At 44.1% G+C, this 18,681-nt stretch overlaps 1 protein-coding gene across 3 annotated transcripts in view; it reads left to right on the forward strand.

The window, feature by feature from the left end:
- Nucleotides 1–18,681, forward strand: part of KCNAB1 (potassium voltage-gated channel subfamily A regulatory beta subunit 1) — a 552,388-nt gene that overhangs the window by 517,696 nt on the left and 16,011 nt on the right. For all 3 annotated transcript variants that reach the window (XM_073674769.1, XM_073674770.1, XM_073674771.1), the window contains exons 11-13: nucleotides 2,629–2,723; nucleotides 4,693–4,813; nucleotides 5,300–5,388. In XM_073674769.1, the coding sequence (XP_073530870.1) occupies nucleotides 2,629–2,723; nucleotides 4,693–4,813; nucleotides 5,300–5,388 (305 nt within the window). The remainder of the gene's footprint in view (nucleotides 1–2,628; nucleotides 2,724–4,692; nucleotides 4,814–5,299; nucleotides 5,389–18,681) is intronic.

Here is an 18,681-nt window from a genome sequence, read left to right on the forward strand (position 1 = left end):
TCACAGCCAGGGCTGCCATCAGGAATTTCAGGGCCCTACCCTATACTGGCAAAATTTTGGGGCCCCCTTGAGACTCCACACCAGCTCCAACTCCACCCAGCTCCGCCTCCACCCCTCGAATCTTCCACAGTCCCACCGCCCACTCTTGGAAAACTCCACTACTGTACCACATCCTCACTAATCACACATTAACAGTTCCCATAGAACACCATATCACAAAAATAGCTAGGAGCTTTTGGTTTGGCCAAAAGATTTTTTAAACCACCACTACGACAAGGAGACTTTTCTGACCGGGCCTTACTCTACCCTATTAAATATTTCTTAGAATACCCAATACTCTTTTTGATATATTTTTCTTTATGGGAATGTGTCACATACATTTTTTAAGAAATGACCAATAATACCACATACAAGGAACAAATACCGCCACACCATGACCAGGCCACATAGTGACCGAATAATACCACATAAAAGGAACAAATACCATCACACCATGACCAGACCACATATTACTACCACATAGTGACCGAATAATACCACATACAAGGAACAAATACCGCCACACGATGACTAGACCTTATATTACCACCACTTAGTGACCGAATAATATCACAAACAAGGAACAAATACCGCCACACCATGGCCGGACCACATATTAGAATCACATAGTGACTGAATAATACAATACTGATCATTAATAAAAAAACACAATACTAATATTACCATAAATGCCATTATACACAGGAGCTCTGTACATGGTATACAGTGTATAGTGTAAGTGTACAAATAATACAGGGCTCACTAGTGACATTATGCACAGGAGCTCTGTATATAGTGTCATTGTACTGGTAATACAGTTATCACCAGTGACATTATACACAGGAGCTCTGTACATAGTATATCGTGCATAGTGTCAGTGTACAAGTAACACACCGACTAACTGGTGACGTCTCTAGTTGAAGTCCTTCATCTTCGCTTTTCTCCTTCATCCAGCACAGACCGCCATCACTTCTTCCAGCCAGGGACTCATCTCTGCAGAATTCCCCAATTTTACACTATACCAGATGAAGAACAAAGAGACATATTGTCGCCCTGCACAGTAACAGGACCACCCCCCTCACTGAAAACAGTATCCTCAAAAATAGAATCCATCCTGCCCCCATGTGTCTCATCATCACCGTCCTGTCCCCATGTGTCTCATCATCACCATCCGGTCCCCATGTGTCTCATCATCACCATCCTGTCCCCATTTGTCTCATCATCACCATCCTGACCCATGTGTCTCATCATCACCTTCCTGCCCCCATGTGTTTCATCATCACCATACTACCCCATGTGTCTCATCATCACCATCCTACCCCCTTGTGTCTCATCATCACCATCCTGTCCACATGTCTCCTCATCATTCTGCCCCCATGTGTCTCATCATCACCATCCTGTCCCGATGTGTCTCATCACCATCTTGCCCCCATGTCTCTCATCATCACCACCCTGCCCCCATGTGTCTCATCATCACCAGCCTGCCCCCATGTCTCATCATCACCAGCCTGCCCCATGTGTCTCATCATCACCATCCTGTCCCCATGTGTCTCATCACCATCTTGCCCCCATGTGTCTCATCATCACCAGCCTTCCCCCATGTGTCTCATCATCACCTTCCTGCCCCCATGTGTCTCATCATCACCAGCCTGCCCGCATGTCTCATCATGACCATTCTGTCCCCATGTGTCTCATCATCACCATTCTGTCCCCATGTGTCTCATCATCACCATCCTGCCCCCATGTGTCTCATCATCACCATGCTGCCCCCATGTGTCTCATCATCACCAGCCTCCTCCCATGTGTCTCATCATCACCATCCTGCCCCCATGTGTCTCATCATCACCAATCTGTCCCCATGTGTCACATCACCTTTCTGTCCCCATGTGTCTCATCATCACCATCCTGCCCCATGTGTCTCCTCATCATTCTGCCCCCTATGTGTCTCATCATTACCATCCTGCCCCCATGTGTCTCATCATCACCATCCTGTCCCCATGTCTCCTCTTTACAAAAAAGTAAAAAAAAATTTAAAAAAAGTTACTCCTTACCTTGCCGCCGCTATAGCGGCGGCTCTCCTTCATCATCTGAGGCGCTGATGCAAGCCAATCACAGGCCGGCAGTGACGTCATACGCCGGCGACGTGCGCACTGACGTCAGCTGTCGGCCTGTGATTGGCTGGCGACTGTTAACTACGGGAGCTTCCCGCACGGTAATAAATTTAAAGTGAACCTGCGTCCGAGGACGCCAGTTCAGTTCACTGGGGCCTGGTGAGCAAAGGGGGGGCCCTGTCTGGGCCCCTCTGCTCACCAGGCCCCATACGACAGTAAGGGCAGTAATGCCCTAATGGCGGCCCTGGTCACAGCTGGAGGAAGCCACAGTGCAGGAGATGCAGTAAAAAGTCTCCTATGTACAGGTTCTACCGTATTTGAGGTGTGTAAGTGTCATGCACAGACACTTACCCCACAGCAAATGCAAATAGCAGCCCTCAGTAGCTGAAGAAAAGTTAATAAATAAAAAAAACAGTTAAACTAGTGCATTTAATTTTGTATTTAAAAATAACTGATAATAACTGATTTTTTTCCTCAGGTGTTGGTGCAATGACGTGGTCTCCACTAGCTTGTGGTGTCATCTCTGGAAAATATGAAAATGGAGTCCCAGAAAATGCGAGAGGATCATTAAAGGTAGGTCTAAAAAGGTACTAGATGCTGTGATGGTGAAACAAAAGGAAAGGAGAGCATACTACAAAGGTATATAGGAATGTTCCGACCTTAATGCAGGACTATACAGCATAAATATTATAGCTATACATGTATCAATATACCCCTAGACCAGTATTGTACCCCTTGGTCCATTTCTTGATTAATAATGAGATCCTATCTACCACCCATGACTGTTGAGTGTCTAGAGATATATGGAATAAACTGGCATTGTAGCAACCTGTTAATAGAAAAGAGTGGAAACCTGAAGATACAAAAGGGAAGCCCCACGCGTTACGCCTTTTTATGCTTCCTCAGGGGTCACACATGTGCTGTGTATTTTGAATGCATGACAGTTATACTTACATGCCCTTTTTAACATGTTATATGTACCTTAATATGTATGTTTGTTATACTTGTATGCTGGAGGCATTTGTTATAAAAAACCTGTGAGCACAACCAACTTGTCATTTGTACTTGCAATCTTGTGATTAGTGGCTTACACAGAGGTGGAAACTTCACATGTACTCACACTTCCTCAGTGAGGTTGTTGTTTGTTTTTAATTGTTTTTTAATGGTGTCCATATGTTTACCTAATAAACTTTGTATATACTTTTTATTCATTTCATGGTTTTATGGGCTACATTTAATGGTACTATAGAAATATTTTATGTTCCGGTGCTTCATATTGCGCTATAGTAGGTTACAGTTCAGGAGATGCTGTGATGGGACACTGATGAAGGGAACTAGTCTGATTGCCGTATATAGAGTTGAGAAGGAATTCCCCCCCCCCCCAATATGGGGCAATTATCATCTGCTCCATGGGTTTTTGCCTTCCTCTGGATTATGTTATATGCTGAACTCGATGGATTTCTGTCTTCTCTCAATCTTAAAAATGAAAACTATGAAAACATACAATAGATACAAAACAGTTCAGTAAAACACACCTTCTGTGACTTTTTGCTGCAAATATATATATACAGTATATATATGTATTTTTACACATTGTTATCATTGTAGATTTTATTGTCTGGATTACTGTGTTTTCCTTCAGTAACCATATTATCAGTTACATATGGTAAGCGGGAATGAGGACGATCACCACCTTCATGTAAAACTTAGAAGATGTGTGCAGAGAGCATGTAGAGTGCCACAGTGACTTGATTTTCTCATATAATAGTGCCCTAGGCACATCATGTGTTGCCTTATAGATTTTCCACATGACTACGTATTCTTTTCTTGAAGCAATGCACTTAGGGCAGAATATAACTATAGTACAACATGCCATAATTCTTTTCTTGAAGATTCATATGAATGGAATCAGAGGAACACAGAAGTTTTATATAGGCCCATAAATGGAAGTGTTGTATTAGAGATGCATCTAACACAAACTTGCTATACCGTCAAGTGTTTGGGGATTAAAAGGCAGCCAGTCTGCACAAAATCACTGTTAAAACCAAGCACAGCACCTTTCAGAAGACATAGCCCTAATGAACATCGTACCTGTAGTGTCCAGATCAGCTGGTGGGTTTGCCAGAAATAGCCACCCTGCAACCCGGGTGTGGCCGAGCACTTTAGTGCATCTGCTCATCTACTTGTTTTCTATCTCCTCCCCCACTTCAGTGATTGACAGCACTGGCTTTACAGGAGCCAGAAGAGGGTGAAGATAGATGGAAAACAAGTAGGTGGAAAGTATATCAGTCTTCAGTCCTCTAATTTTATTTTTTTATGAAATTCAGGGATATTTTGGATGTCTTTTATAAATCCTTAAAATGTATATACTATATTGTATTGTGTATAATTTACTCAGTGTCTGTGTGTGGCTTTTTTTACACCTAATATGTGAAAAAAAAAAATTCTATCCCAATTATATTTAATTATTTATATAATTAACGACATATTCAGGATTCAATTTCTTCTTTTTTCCTCTTCCTCTGATTCTTTGATCTATCAGTGTTACCAGTGGTTGAAGGACAAAATACTGAGTGAAGAAGGACGCAAACAGCAATCTAAACTGAAAGATTTATTACCAATTGCAGAACGACTTGGATGTACTCTGCCCCAGCTTGCCGTAGGTAAGAAAATATATGTTCACACATGGTAATTAATATAAGCTCTAGCTTTGGGATTTAAATTAACTTTAGGTCTACTATTTCATTATATTACAGAGAAAGTGTCATATATATGTTCATATAGTACAGAACAGTGTGCATGTATAACATACTGTATAGTGGTCACACTGTGCCTGTGTCTAGAGTGCCATACAATGTGTGCATAATGTCAAACTGTGCCCAAAATTGAATATTTTCAGCATTTTCATCAACAATTCATAGATTCTAAAACATTACTGTCATTATGCCACTACATATACTTTCCTTTATATGATCGTTTCATGGACTGACAACAATCAAAGTACTATGTACTGTAAACTGATAGGATCAACAATACATGTGACCATAAGGAAGTTAATAGTCACCCGTAGTGCTGACATAAAGACAGTAATAGCAGGTTTTGGCTCCTGTACTATTTTACAATGAGTTTTGTAATCATTTTTCTTTTAGCTTGGTGTCTGCGGAATGAGGGAGTGAGTTCTGTTCTTTTAGGATCATCTAATCCAGAACAACTAATAGAAAATCTAGGAGCTATACAGGTAATGTGTGTTTTTTTCCCAGCTATATAGAAATGACAAGTATTTACACCTAATACATATACAGTATATACATGTAAAACATTGATAAAGAAAATATTCAGTACAAGTATTGTAATCACAAATTGTCAATATGTCATATTACTTGTTATATGCCCGCATTCTCCACGGCTTGAAAAGAAATCTGAGCTAGCAAAGACTTTGGTCTTCACAGCTGATTTAAATAAAAAAAATAAATGTATTTAGAGTAAGCATTACTATTAAAAAGATAAAAAAATATATATTTTCTCACATATTCATTAAGGTCTCATTATAATTTTTTTTATCTCATCTTTATTAGTGTTGAGCGAGCATGCTCGACACTGCTCGGTACTCGCCCGAGCATCTCACTACTCGGGATGTTCGGCGAGCACCGAGCATTTTTGGGTTACTCGGGCGAGAGCTCGGGTCTCCGCCCTGCATGTTTGGCGCTCTTTACAGAGCTAATGAACATGCAGGGATTGCCAGCCAGTCACTGTAATGCCGCAGCCATGTTGGTTGTGGGCATTACAGTGATTGGCTGGCCGCACAGCGTCACCTCGAGTATTTAAAACAGGGCGCCGCCATCTTGGACACAGTCGCTCCGGATCAGAAAGTATAGGGAGAGTGCTGCTGAGCTAGGGAGAGATTTATACTGCGAAATAGGTAGTGTAGGGTCTCTAAAGCCTGCAAAATCAAACAAACAGTCCTTCTGAGGACTAATATCCATCCCAGATATCAGGCAGGCAGGCAGGCTGTATAGGAGACGCAGTGGTTATACCAACAAACTCTGCATTACAGTCCTGTGTGCTGCTGCTGCTCAAATTGCTAGACTTAGCCCCAGGTCTTAGGGGCCAGGAAAAATCCTTTTTTTTTCATCTAAATCCTCTTTTCTTTTTTTTTTTTCCCCTCAGTCAGACTGTACAAATACCCATCTTATTAACCTTTTGGTATCCCCCCCCCCCCCCCCAAAAAAAAAAAAAATTGAGTGTGTCTGTGAGTGTTCAGACACAAATATATCTGTTTAAAAGAGTCTGGTTTTGGCCAGATAACTAGAACTGTGGTTTTCCTCTTCCACGGTTCAAATCTGGGTGTTATCCACTTTTTTGCCTTTTTTCCATAAAAAAAAACAGTTTGAGTGTCTCGCTGACTGTTCAGACACAAATATGTCTGTTTAAAAGATTCTGGTGTAGGCCAGAGAACCTGGAACTGTGGTTTTCCTCTTCCACGGATCAAATCTGGGTGTTATCCACCTTTTTGCCTTTTTTACATAAAAAAAAACAGTTTGACTGTCTCGCTGACTGTTCAGACACAAATATATCTGTTTAAAAGATTCTGGTGTAGGCCACAGAACAAGAACTGTGGTTTTCCTCTTCCACGGTTCAAATCTGGGTGTTATCCACCTTTTTGCCTTTTTTGCATAAAAAAAAACAGTTTGAGTGTCTCACTGACTGTTCAGACACAAATACAGTTATATGAAAAAGTTTGGGCACCCCTATTAATCTTAAGCTTAATGTTTTCTTAAAATTGGTGTTTTTGCAACAGCTATTTCAGTTTGATATATGTAATAACTGTTGGACACAGTAATGTTTCTGCCTTGAAATGAGGTTTATTGTACTAACAGAAAATGTGCAATCTGCATTCAAACAAAATTTGACAGGTGCATAAGTATGGGCACCTCACCAGAAAAGTGATATTAATATTTAGTAGATCCTCCTTTTGCAAAAATAACAGCCTCTAGTCGCTTCCTGTACCTTTTAATGAGTTCCTGGATCCTGGATGAAGGTATTTTTGACCATTCCTCTTTACAAAACAATTCCAGTTCAGTTAAGTTTGATGGTCGCCGAGCATGGACAGCCCTCTTCAAATGATCCCACAGATGTTCAATGATATTCAGGTCTGGAGACTGGGATGGCCATTCCAGAACATTGTAATTGTTCCTCTGCATGAATGCCTGAGTAGATTTGGAGCAGTGTTTTGGATCATTGTCTTGCTGAAAAATCCATAGCCTGCGTAACTTCAACTTTATCACTGATTCTTGAACATGATTGTCAAGAATCTGCTGATACTGAGTGGAATCCATGCTTCCCTCAACTTTAACAAGATTCCCGGTGCCGGCATTGGCCACACAGCCCCAAAGCATGATGGAACCTCCACCAAATTTTACTGTAGGTAGCAAGTGTTTTTCTTGGAATGCTGTGTTTTTTTGCCGCCATGCATAACGCCTTTTTGTATGACCAAACAACTCAATCTTGGTTTCATCAGTCCACAGGACCTTCTTCCAAAAAGAAATTGGCTTCTCCAAATGTGCTTTTGCATACCTCAGCCGACTCTGTTTGTGGCGTGCTTGCAGAATCGGCTTCTTTCGCATCACTCTCCCATACAGCTTCTCCTTGTGCAAAGTGCGTTGTATAGTTGACCGATGCACAGTGAGACCATCTGCAGCAAGTTGATGCTGCAGCTCTCTGGAGGTGGTCTGAGGATTGTCCTTGACTGATCTCACCATTCTTCTTCTCTGCCTTTCTGATGTTTTTCTTGGCCTGCCACTTCTGGCCTTAACAAGAACTGTCCCTGTGTTCTTCCATTTCCTTACTATGTTCCTCACAGTGGAAACTGACAGGTTAAATCTCTGAGACAGCTTTTTGTATCCTTCCCCTGGACAACTATGTTGAATAATATTTGTTTTCAGATCATTTGACAGTTGTTTCGAGGAGCCCATGATGCCACTCTTCAGAGGAGATTCAAACAGGAGAACAACTTCCAAGTGGCCACTTTAAGTAGCTTTTCTCATGATTGCATACACCTGGCTATGAAGTTCAAAGCTCAATGAGGTTACAAAACCAAAAAAAGTGCTTTAGTAAGTCAGTAAAAAGTAGGTAGGAGTATTTAAAACAAGAAAATGATAAGGGTGCCCATACTTATGCACCTGTCAAATTTTGTTTGAATGCGAATTGCACATTCTCTGTTAGTACAATAAACCTCATTTCAAGGCAGAAACATTACTGTGTCCAACAGTTATTACATATATCAAACTAAAATAGCTGTTGCAAAAACACCAATTTTAAGAAAACATTAAGCTTAAGATTAATAGGGGTGCCCAAACTTTTTCATATAACTGTATATCTGTTTAAAAGATCTGGTGTAGGCCAGAGAACTAGAACTGTGGTTTTCCTCTTCCACGGTTCAAATCTGGGTGTAATCCACCTTTTTGCCTTTTTTATATAAAAAAAACAGTTTGAGTGTCTCGCTGACTGTTCAGACACAAATATATCTGTTTAAAAGATTCTGGTGTAGGCCAGAGAACTAGAACTGTGGTTTTCCTCTTCCAAGGTTCAAATTTCCTTTTTGTTACCCTTTTGCCATTGATAGTGCGAGTGTAAGCTATTTTACTTCATTTACAATAGGCAAGGCGCGTGGCAAGGGACGTGGAACTGGACGTTCTGGTGCATGCAGAGGATGGGGCCGTGGCCAAGGTGAAAATGTGCCCCAACCAACAGCCACATCTTCTCGCTCCCAGTTCTTGACCGAAGTACTATAGAAGCACACAACAACACCACTATTGCAAACTGATCAGTGTGAACAGGTTATTAATTGGATAGCAGATAATACTTCCAGTCACCTGGGCACCACCACCTCTGGTCTGTCTTCCACACGGTCAAGTCTTAGTAGCCGTGAGTCTCGACTAGAGATGAGCGGTGTTCGACTAGAACTGTTCGCAAATCTCAAATTCGAGCTGTTTTGGGCGGTGTTCGAGTCGTTCGACGAGCGCGAATGATTTGCAAAAAATTCGGCTGTTATGTTCGATAACTGTTCGTGCACCAAAAGCGTGTCCTGTATGTCTGGCGCTATTTAGAGCACCAGTGATGCAGGGATTGTCTGCCACTCACTGTAATGCCACAGCCATGGTGGTGGTGGCATTACAGTGGTTGCCCAAATCGATGGGAACAGTGCTCACAGTGAAACATGAAAAGCCGGCAATTCAGCAGCGGCATACACCGGTACCCGACAATTTAGAACAGAAAGAATAGAGTATCACACATAGATTAGATAGAAACATGTCAGTCACATATATAAGAAGTACAGTGACAGTGTTGCTTACTGTACTTGTCATTTAGTGTTAAAGGATTTATTAAAAAAAATATTAGTGTTTTCATGCACCGTCTCTTTAAAAAAGCCGGCCGGCAATTCAGCATCGGTACCCGACAATTTATAACAGAATGAATAGAGCATCACACTTAGATTAGATAGATAGAAACATGTCAGCCACATATATAATAAGTACAGTGATAGTGTTGATTACTGTACTTGTCATTTAGTGTTAAAATAAAGGATTTATTAAAACAAAAAATTGGCGTGGGGTTCCCCATAATTTTAGTCTCTAGCGGAGGTTAAGCAGACGGCTGGGGCAGATGTTTGAAGCCTGGGAAGGAGGTAATACCCATGGAGCTTCCCAGGCTACTAATATCAGCCCCCAGCTGAATACCTAGCCTTTACTAGCTATTAAAATGGGGGACCCCCAAAAAAATGACGTGGGGTCCCCCCTATTTTAATAGCTAGCAAAGGCTAGGCAGACAGCTGGGGGCTGATATTAATAGCCCAGGAAGGGTGCCATGAATATTGGCCCCCTCCCAGGCTAGAAACACCAGCCGTCAGCCGCCCCAGAAATAGCGCATCCATAGGATGCGCCAATTCTGGCACTTAGCCTCGCTCTTCCCACTGCCCTGTAGCGGTGGCAGTGGGGTAATAGGGCTGGGGTTGATGTCAGCTTATAATGCCAGCTGACATCAAGTCCAGGTTAGTAATGGAGAGGCGTCTATAAGACACCCCCATTACTAACCCCATAGTCAAAGTTAAAAAAAAAACACAAACACCCAGAATAAAGTCCTTTAATTGAAATAAAGACACAATTCTTTATTGTTCTAAATTAAACCATACTTACGATCACGCCCATTCCAGCTGAAGCCAACGATCTCCTGCAATAAAAGTAAAATAATAAACCAACATCATCCTTACCTTTCCATGGTTCCCAGGACAGCTTCAGCTCTGCTACATTCACATGACAGGCTGGACCGCAGCAGAATGCTGCCATCCAGCTTGCCATGCTGCAGACACTGAGAAGCGCAGGCATGCTTGCGCTCTGCAGTGTCTGGCTGTGCCGGAATAAAGATGAGCCGAGGTCATGTCCAATGAACTCAGCTCACCTCATGCACGTCACTGACAGCGTGGGAAAATTCTCAGCGCTCAGCGCTTCAGCAGGAGAATTCTCCCATGCTGGGATGGCATTGAGATGACAGGCTGGATGGCAGCTGAGCGCTGCCATCCAGCATGCCATCCTTCATAGACACTGCAGAGCGCAGGCATGCTTGCGCTCTGCAGTGTCTCTGAAGGATGACAAGCTGGATGGCAGCGCTCAGCTGTGATCCAGCCTGTCATCTCAATGCCATCGCAGCGTGGGAGAATTCTCCTACGGCTGGTGTTTCTAGCCTGGGATGGGGCCAATATTCATGGCACCCTTCCTGGGCTATTAATATCAGCCCCCAGCTGTCTGCCTAGCCTTTGCTAGCTATTAAAATAGGGGGAACCCCACGTCATTTTTTGGGGGGGGTCCCCCATTTTAATAGCTAGTAAAGGCTAGGTATTCAGCTGGGGGCTGATATTAGTAGCCTGGGAAGCTCCGTGGGTATTACCCCCTTCCCAGGCTTCAAACATCTGCCCCAGCCGTCTGCTTAACCTCCCGTAGAGACTAAAATTATGGGGAACCCCACGCCAATTTTTTTTTTAATAAATCCTTTATTTTAACACTAAATGACAAGTACAGTAATCAACACTATCACTGTACTTCTTATATATGTGACTGAAATGTTTCTATCTATCTAATCTATGTGTGATGCTCTATTCTTTCTGTTATAAATTGTCGGGTACCGATGCTGAATTGCCGGCCGGCTTTTTTAAAGAGACGGTGGATGAAAACACTATTATTTTTTTTAATAAATCCTTTAACACTAAATGACAAGTACAGTAAGCAACACTGTCACTGTACTTCTTATATATGTAACTGACATGTTTCTATCTATCTAATCTATGTGTGATGCTCTATTCCTTCTTGTCTAAATTGTCGGGTACCAGTGTATGCCGCTGCTGAATTGCCGGCCGGCTTTTTTAAAGAGTGTCTTATGAGCAGTTTGTCAGCTATTGAACACCTTTGAAGGTGTTTTCTATGTGTTTTTGTTTGCCTGCCATTGGTTTTAACGGTGTTCGACGGTGTTCTAAGATGTTCGACAAACAGTTCCACGAATATCCCGGTGTTCGACGAACCGAACACGAACACTACCGGGGTGGCTGAACACTAGTCTCGACCGCATACTCCTCCTCACCCTGATGCTCCTTCCTCCCACCATGCCGAGTGTCGTCAGACAGCAACTGATTCCACAGTTGGACTCTCTGAAGAGCTGTTCACTGGTCCATTTCCATATTTGGGCCCCTCGCCTGCTCCACTTGAAGTGGTGGAAGAGGAGATCCCATGTAGCGATGGCCAAATATTTGAACAGCCACGGCCCCAGGAAGGCGACGCTGGCAATTTGTCACAAGAGGTGGATGATGACGAGACACAATTGTCACGAAGTGAGGAGGAGGACCGTGGTGCGGAAGTGGAAGAGGAGGAAGTGGTAGATGATCTAGCAACTGACCCAACGTGGCAGGAGGGCACCCAGAGCGAGGCCAGCAGCACACAGGGGGAGGGAGGCAGAGTACCCCAACAGGCAGGAAGAAGCAGTGTGGTGGCCGCAGACACCAACATGAGGGACGTTGCCAGTACAACCGGTAGGTCTTCCAGAGTCTGGAATTTTTTTAAAGACTCTGTTGATAACCCCAAAAAGGCCATTTGTACCACCTGCCAGGCCAGCATCAGCAGGGGTGACAAAACTACCAGCCTGACCACCACCAGCATGATCAGGCACATGTCAGCAAAGCACCCGACTTTGTGGGGCGAACCCCAGGGTCCACGACCAGTGTCAGCGGGTGTCACCACTGCTTCTTTCGCTGTTGTGCGTGTAAGAGAACCCCCTGTTGTGCGTGCGAGGCAATCCCCTGTCCATACTGCATGCAAAGATGCCCCCTCCTCTCAGTCTTCACTTGTTATGGCAGTTTCTCAAGAAACAGCATCAACGTCCACGTCCCACCGCAGCGTTCAATTGTCCATATCCCAGACCTTTGAACGAAAGCACAAATTCGCAGCCAACGCCCCACATGCCACAGTCCTAAATTCACACATTTCACGACTGCTTGCGTTGGAATTGCTGCCTTTTAGGCTGGTGGAGACGGAATCTTTCCACAACCTTATGGCAGTGGCCGTCCCTCGGTTCTCGGTCCCCAGCCAACACTATTTTGCCCGGTGTGCCATCCCCACACTACACAAGCACGTATCCCAAAACATCTGCCGTGCCCTCAACAACGCAGTTACTGGGAGAGTCCACCTGACAACGGACACGTGGACAAGTGCTTGTGGCCAGGGACGGTACATCTCCCTGACGGCACACTGGGTAAACATAGTGGAAGCCGGGACCCAGTCGGACCTTGGGATGGAACACATCCTCCCCACACCGAGGATTGCGGGCCCTATGTCAGTCAGAGTTGCCCCCACAGTGTACAGCTCCTGCGCATCCTCCTCCTCCTCCTCCTCATGTTCAGCCTCCATCTCAGATATCACCACATCAGTTACAAGCTGGAAGCACTGCAGTACTGCCTCAGCCAAGCGGCAACAGACTGTGCTGAAACTCATAAGCTTAGGTGATAAAACTCACACTGCTTGTGAGTTGTGGACAGCTGTGAAAGAGCAGGCAGATCTGTGGCTGAGACCGCTGAACCTACATCCAGGCATGGTCGTACGTGACAATGGTCGTAACCTGGTGGCGGCTCTGATGGGAGGCGAGATCACACACGTACCATGCCTGGCTCATGTGCTTAACCTCGTGGTTCAGTGGTTTCTTAAATCGTACCGCGAGTTACCAGATCTGCTCGTCAAAGTACGCCGCCTGTCAGCTCATTTTCGGAAGTCGGCTACAGCATGTTTTTAATATGCTGTACTGCATGGCTCTTGTAAGGGGCATTGCAAGTAGTGTTGAGCCACCCCCGTAGTGTTCGGGTTCGGTTCGGTTCGTCGAACACCGGGATGTTCGAGAAACTGTTCGTCGAACTGTTCGTCGAACACCTTAGAACACCGTCGAACACCGTTAAAACCAATGGCAGGCAAACAAAAACACATAGAAACACATAGAAAACACCTTCAAAAGGTGTCCAAAAGCTGACAAACTGCTCAGAAGACGCTCTCTTTAAAAAAGCCGGCCAGCAATTCAGCAGCGGCATACACCGGTACCCGACAATTTAAACAAGAAGGAATAGAGCATCACACATAGATTAGATAGATAGAAACATGTCAGTCACATATATAAGAAGTACAGTGACAGTGTTGCTTACTGTACTTGTCATTTAGTGTAAAGGATTTATTTAAAAAAATAATAGTGTTTTCATGCACCGTCTCTTTAAAGAAGCCGACCGGCAATTCAGCAGCGGTACCCGACAATTTAGAACAGAAAGATAGAGCATCACACATAGATTAGATAGATAGAAACATGTCAGTCACATGTATAAGAAGTACAGTGACAGTGTTGGTTACTGTACTTGTTATTTAGTGTTAAAATAAAGGATTTATTAAAAAAAAAATTGGCGTGGGGTTCCCCGTTATTTTAGGCTCTAGCGGAGGTTAAGCAGACGGCTGGGGCAGATGTTTGAAGCCTGGGAAGGGAGTAATACCCATGGAGCTTCCCAGGCTACTAATATCAGCCCCCAGCTGAATACCTAGCCTTTACTAGCTATTAAAATGGGGGACCCCCCAAAAAAAATGACGTGGGGTCCCCCCTATTTTCATAGCTAGCAAAGGCTAGGCAGACAGCTGGGGGCTGATATTAATAGACCAGGAAGGGTGCCATGAATATTGGCCCCCTCCCAGGCTAGAAACACCAGCCGTCAGCCACCCCAGAAATGGCGCATCCATAGGATGCGCCAATTCTGGCACTTAGCCTCGCTCTTCCCACTGCCCTGTAGCGGTGGCAGTGGGGTAATAGGGCTGGGGTTGATGTCAGCTTATAATGCCAGCTGACATCAAGCCCAGGTTAGTAATGGAGAGACGTCTATAAGACACCACCATTACTAACCCCATAGTCAAAGTTAAAAAAAAACACAAACACCCAGAATAAAGTCCTTTAATTGAAATAAACACACAATTCTTTATTGTTCTAAATTAAACCATACTTACCATCACGCCCATTCCAACTGAAGCCAACGATCTCCTGTAATAAAAGAAAAATAATAAAGCAACATCAGCCTTACCTTTCGATGGTTCCCAGGACAGCTCCAGCTCAGCTACATCGAGATGACAGGCTGGACCGCAGCAGAAAGCTGCCATCCAGCCTGTCATCCCGCAGACACTGAGAAGCGCAGGCATGCTTGCGCTACTCAGTGTCTGGCTGTGACGGCATCCACGTATTTTTTTTTTTAATTATTTCATGAAATTCATGAAATAATTAAGAAAAAAAGGGCTTCCCTATATTGTTGTGTCCGGCCAGGTACAAATAGGCAGCTAGTGGTTGGGGGCAGCCCGTTCCTGCTTGCTGTACCTGGCTATACTCAAATATAGTGCGAAGCCCCAATTCAATTTTTTTTAAATTATTTCATGAAATAATAATAAAAAAAAGGGCTTCCCTATATTGTTGTGTCCGGCCAGGTACAAATAGGCAGCTGGTGGTTGGGGGCAGCCCGTTCCTGCCTGCTGTACCTGGCTGGACACAAATATAGTGCGAAGCCCCACGTCAATTTTTTTAAATTATTTCAGGAAATTCATGAAATAATTTCAAAAAAATTGACGTGGGGCTTCGCACTATATTTGTGTCCAGCCAGGTACAGCAGGCAGGAACGGGCTGCCCCCAACCACCAGCTGCCTATTTGTACCTGGCCGGACACAACAATATAGGGAAGCCCTTTTTTTTTAAATTATTTCATGAAATAATTTAAAAAAAATTGACGTGTGGCTTCGCCCTATTTTTGTGTCCAGCCAGGTACAACTAGGCAGCTGGGGGCTGGAATCCGCAGCGCAGGGAGGCCCAAGCTTTCTGCCCCCCCCCCCCCCCCGCTGCAAATTGCAGTCCGCAGCCACCCAGGAAAATGGCGCGTTCATAGAAGCGCCATCTTCTGGCGCTGTACCCAACTCATCCAGGGCCCTGGTGCGGTGGCTCACTGGGTAATAAAGGGGTTAGGGCCAGCTTGGCATTATCAGCTGGCCCTAAGCCCGAAATTCATGGGGTCACGCCAATATTTGACATGATCACCATGGATTTCTAGTAAAGTATTTTAAAAAACACAACACCCAGAAAAAAGTCCTTTAATTTAAATAAACACACAATTCTTTATTGTTCTAAATTAAACCATACTTACCATCACGCCCATTCCAGCTGAAGCCAACGATCTCCTGCAATAAAAGAAAAATAATAAAGCAACATCATCCTTACCTTTCGATGGTTCCCAGGACAGCTCCAACTCTGCTACATCAAGATGACAGGCTGGACCGCAGCAGAACGCTGCCATCCAGCCTGTCATCCCGCAGACACTGAGAAGCGCAGGCATGCTTGCGCTCCTCAGTGTCTGGCTGTGACGGCATAAAGATGAGCCGAGGTCATGTCCAATGAACTCGGCTCACCTCATGTACGTCACTGACAGCGTGGGAAAATTCTCCTGCACTCAGCGCTTCAGTGTGAGAATTCTCCCACGCTGTCAGTGACGTGCATGAGGTGAGCTCATGTCCAATGAACTCAGCTCACTTCATGCACGTCACTGACAGCGTGGGAGAATTCTCACGCTGAAGCGCTGAGTGCAGGAGAATTTTCCCACGCTGTCAGTGACGTGCCTGAGGTGAGCCGAGTTCATTGGACATGACCTCGGCTCATCTTTATGCCGTCACAGCGAGACACTGAGGAGCGCAAGCATGCCTGCGCTTCTCAGTGTGTGCGGCATGGCAAGCTGGATGGCGGCTTTCTGCTGCGATCCAGCCTATCATGTGAATGTAGCAGAGCTGAAGCTGTCGTGGGAACCATGGAAAGGTAAGGATGATGTTGGTTTATTATTTTACTTTTATTGCCGGAGATCGTTGGCTTCAGCTGGAATGGGCGTGATGGTAAGTATGGTTTAATTTAGAACAATAAAGAATTGTGTGTTTATTTCAATTAAAGGACTTTATTCTGGGTGTTTGTGTTTTTTTTTAACTTTGACTATGGGGTTAGTAACGGTGGTGTCTTATAGACGTCTCTCCATTACTAACCTGGGCTTGATATCAGCTGGCATTATAAGCTGACATCAACCCCAGTCCTATTACCCCACTGCCACCGCTACAGGGCAGTGGGAAGAGCGAGGCTAAGTGCCAGAATTGGTGCATCCTATGGATGCGCCATTTCTGGGACGGCTGACGGCTGGTGTTTCTAGCCTGGGAGGGGGCCAATATTCATGGCACCCTTCCTGGGCTATTAATATCAGCCCCCAGCTGTCTGCCTAGCCTTTGCTAGCTTTTAAAATAGGGGGGACCCCACATCATTTTTTTGGGGGGGGGTCCCCCATTTTAATAGCTAGTAAAGGCTAGGTATTCAGCTGGGGGCTGATATTAGTAGCCTGGGAAGCTCCGTGGGTATTACCCCCTTCCCAGGCTTCAAACATCTGCCCCAGCCGTCTGCTTAACCTCCGCTAGAGACTAGAATTATGGGGAACCCCACGCCAATTTTTTTTTAAATAAATCCTTTATTTTAACACTAAATGACAAGTACAGTAATCAACACTATCACTGTGCTTCATATATATGTGACAGACATGTTTCTATGTATCTAATCTATGTGTGATTTTCTATTCTAAATTGTCGGGTACCGCTGCTGAAATGCCGGCCGGCTTTTTTAAAGAGACGGTGCATGAAAACACTTATTTTTTTTAATAAATCCTTTACACTAAATGACAAGTACAGTAATCAACACTATCACTGTACTTAGAAACATGTTAGTCACATATATAATATCTATCTAATCGATATGTGATTCTCTATTCCTTCTATTCTAAATTGTCGGGTAACGCTGCTGAATTGCCGGCCGGCTTCTTTAAAGAGACGGTGCATGAAAACACTTATTATTTTTTTTAATAAATCCTTTACACTAAATGACAAGTGCAGTAATCAACACTATCACTGTACTTATTATATATGTGACTGACATGTTTCTATCTATCTAATCTATGTGTGATGTTCTATTCTTTCTGTTCTACATTGTCGGGTATCGGTGTATGCCGCTGCTGAATTGACGGCTTTTCATGTTTCACGGTGAGCACTGTTCCCATCGATTTGGGCAATCACTGTAATGCCACAACCACCATGGCTGTGGCATTACAGTGAGTGGCAGACAATCCCTGCATGATTGGTGCTCTAAATAGCGCCAGACATGCAGGACACGCTTTAGGTGCACGAACAGTTTTCGAACATAACCTCGATCAGCCAAATTTTTTGCAAATCGTTCGGGTTCGTCGAACAACTCGAACACCGCCCAAAACAGCTCGAATTTGAGATTGGCGAACAGTTTTAGTCGAACACCGCTCATCTCTAATTGCAAGTTCCTCCGTCCTAATTTTTGGCAGCTTTTGATTGGAAGGCATATGCAAAGACTATGGGAGACCCACTCCCCAAAAATGGGAATAATGTTTTTACTATGCTGTACTGCATGGCTCTTGTAAGGGGCATTGCAAGTTCCTCCGTCCTAATTTTTGGCAGCTTTTGCTTGGAAGGCATAGGCAAAGACTATGGGAGACCCACTCCCCAATAATGGGAACAATGTTTTTAATATGCTGTACTGCATGGCTCTTGTAAGGAGCATTGCAATTTCCTCCGTCCTAATTTTTGGCAGCTTTTGCTTGGAAGGCATAGGCAAGGACTATGGGAGACCCACTCCCCAATAATGGGAATAATGTTTTTAATATGCTGTACTGCATGGCTCTTGTAAGGGGCATTAAAATCGTCTTGTTAAGCTACTGTGACCTCCACGTCTCTTCCAAGGGCCATTAAATCCGTATTGTTAAACCACTCTGAACTCCACGTCTCTTCCAAGGGGCATTAAAATCGTCTTGTTAAGCTACTGTGACCTCCACTTCTCTTCCAAGGGTCATTGATATTGTCTTTTTATTCCACTGGGACCTCCACCACTCTTC

Source organism: Phyllobates terribilis, unplaced genomic scaffold (genome assembly GCF_046119375.1).
Source record: "Phyllobates terribilis strain yellow unplaced genomic scaffold, ASM4611937v1 Scaffold_3__8_contigs__length_932513732, whole genome shotgun sequence".
In the NCBI taxonomy this organism is placed as follows: Eukaryota; Metazoa; Chordata; class Amphibia; order Anura; family Dendrobatidae; genus Phyllobates; species Phyllobates terribilis.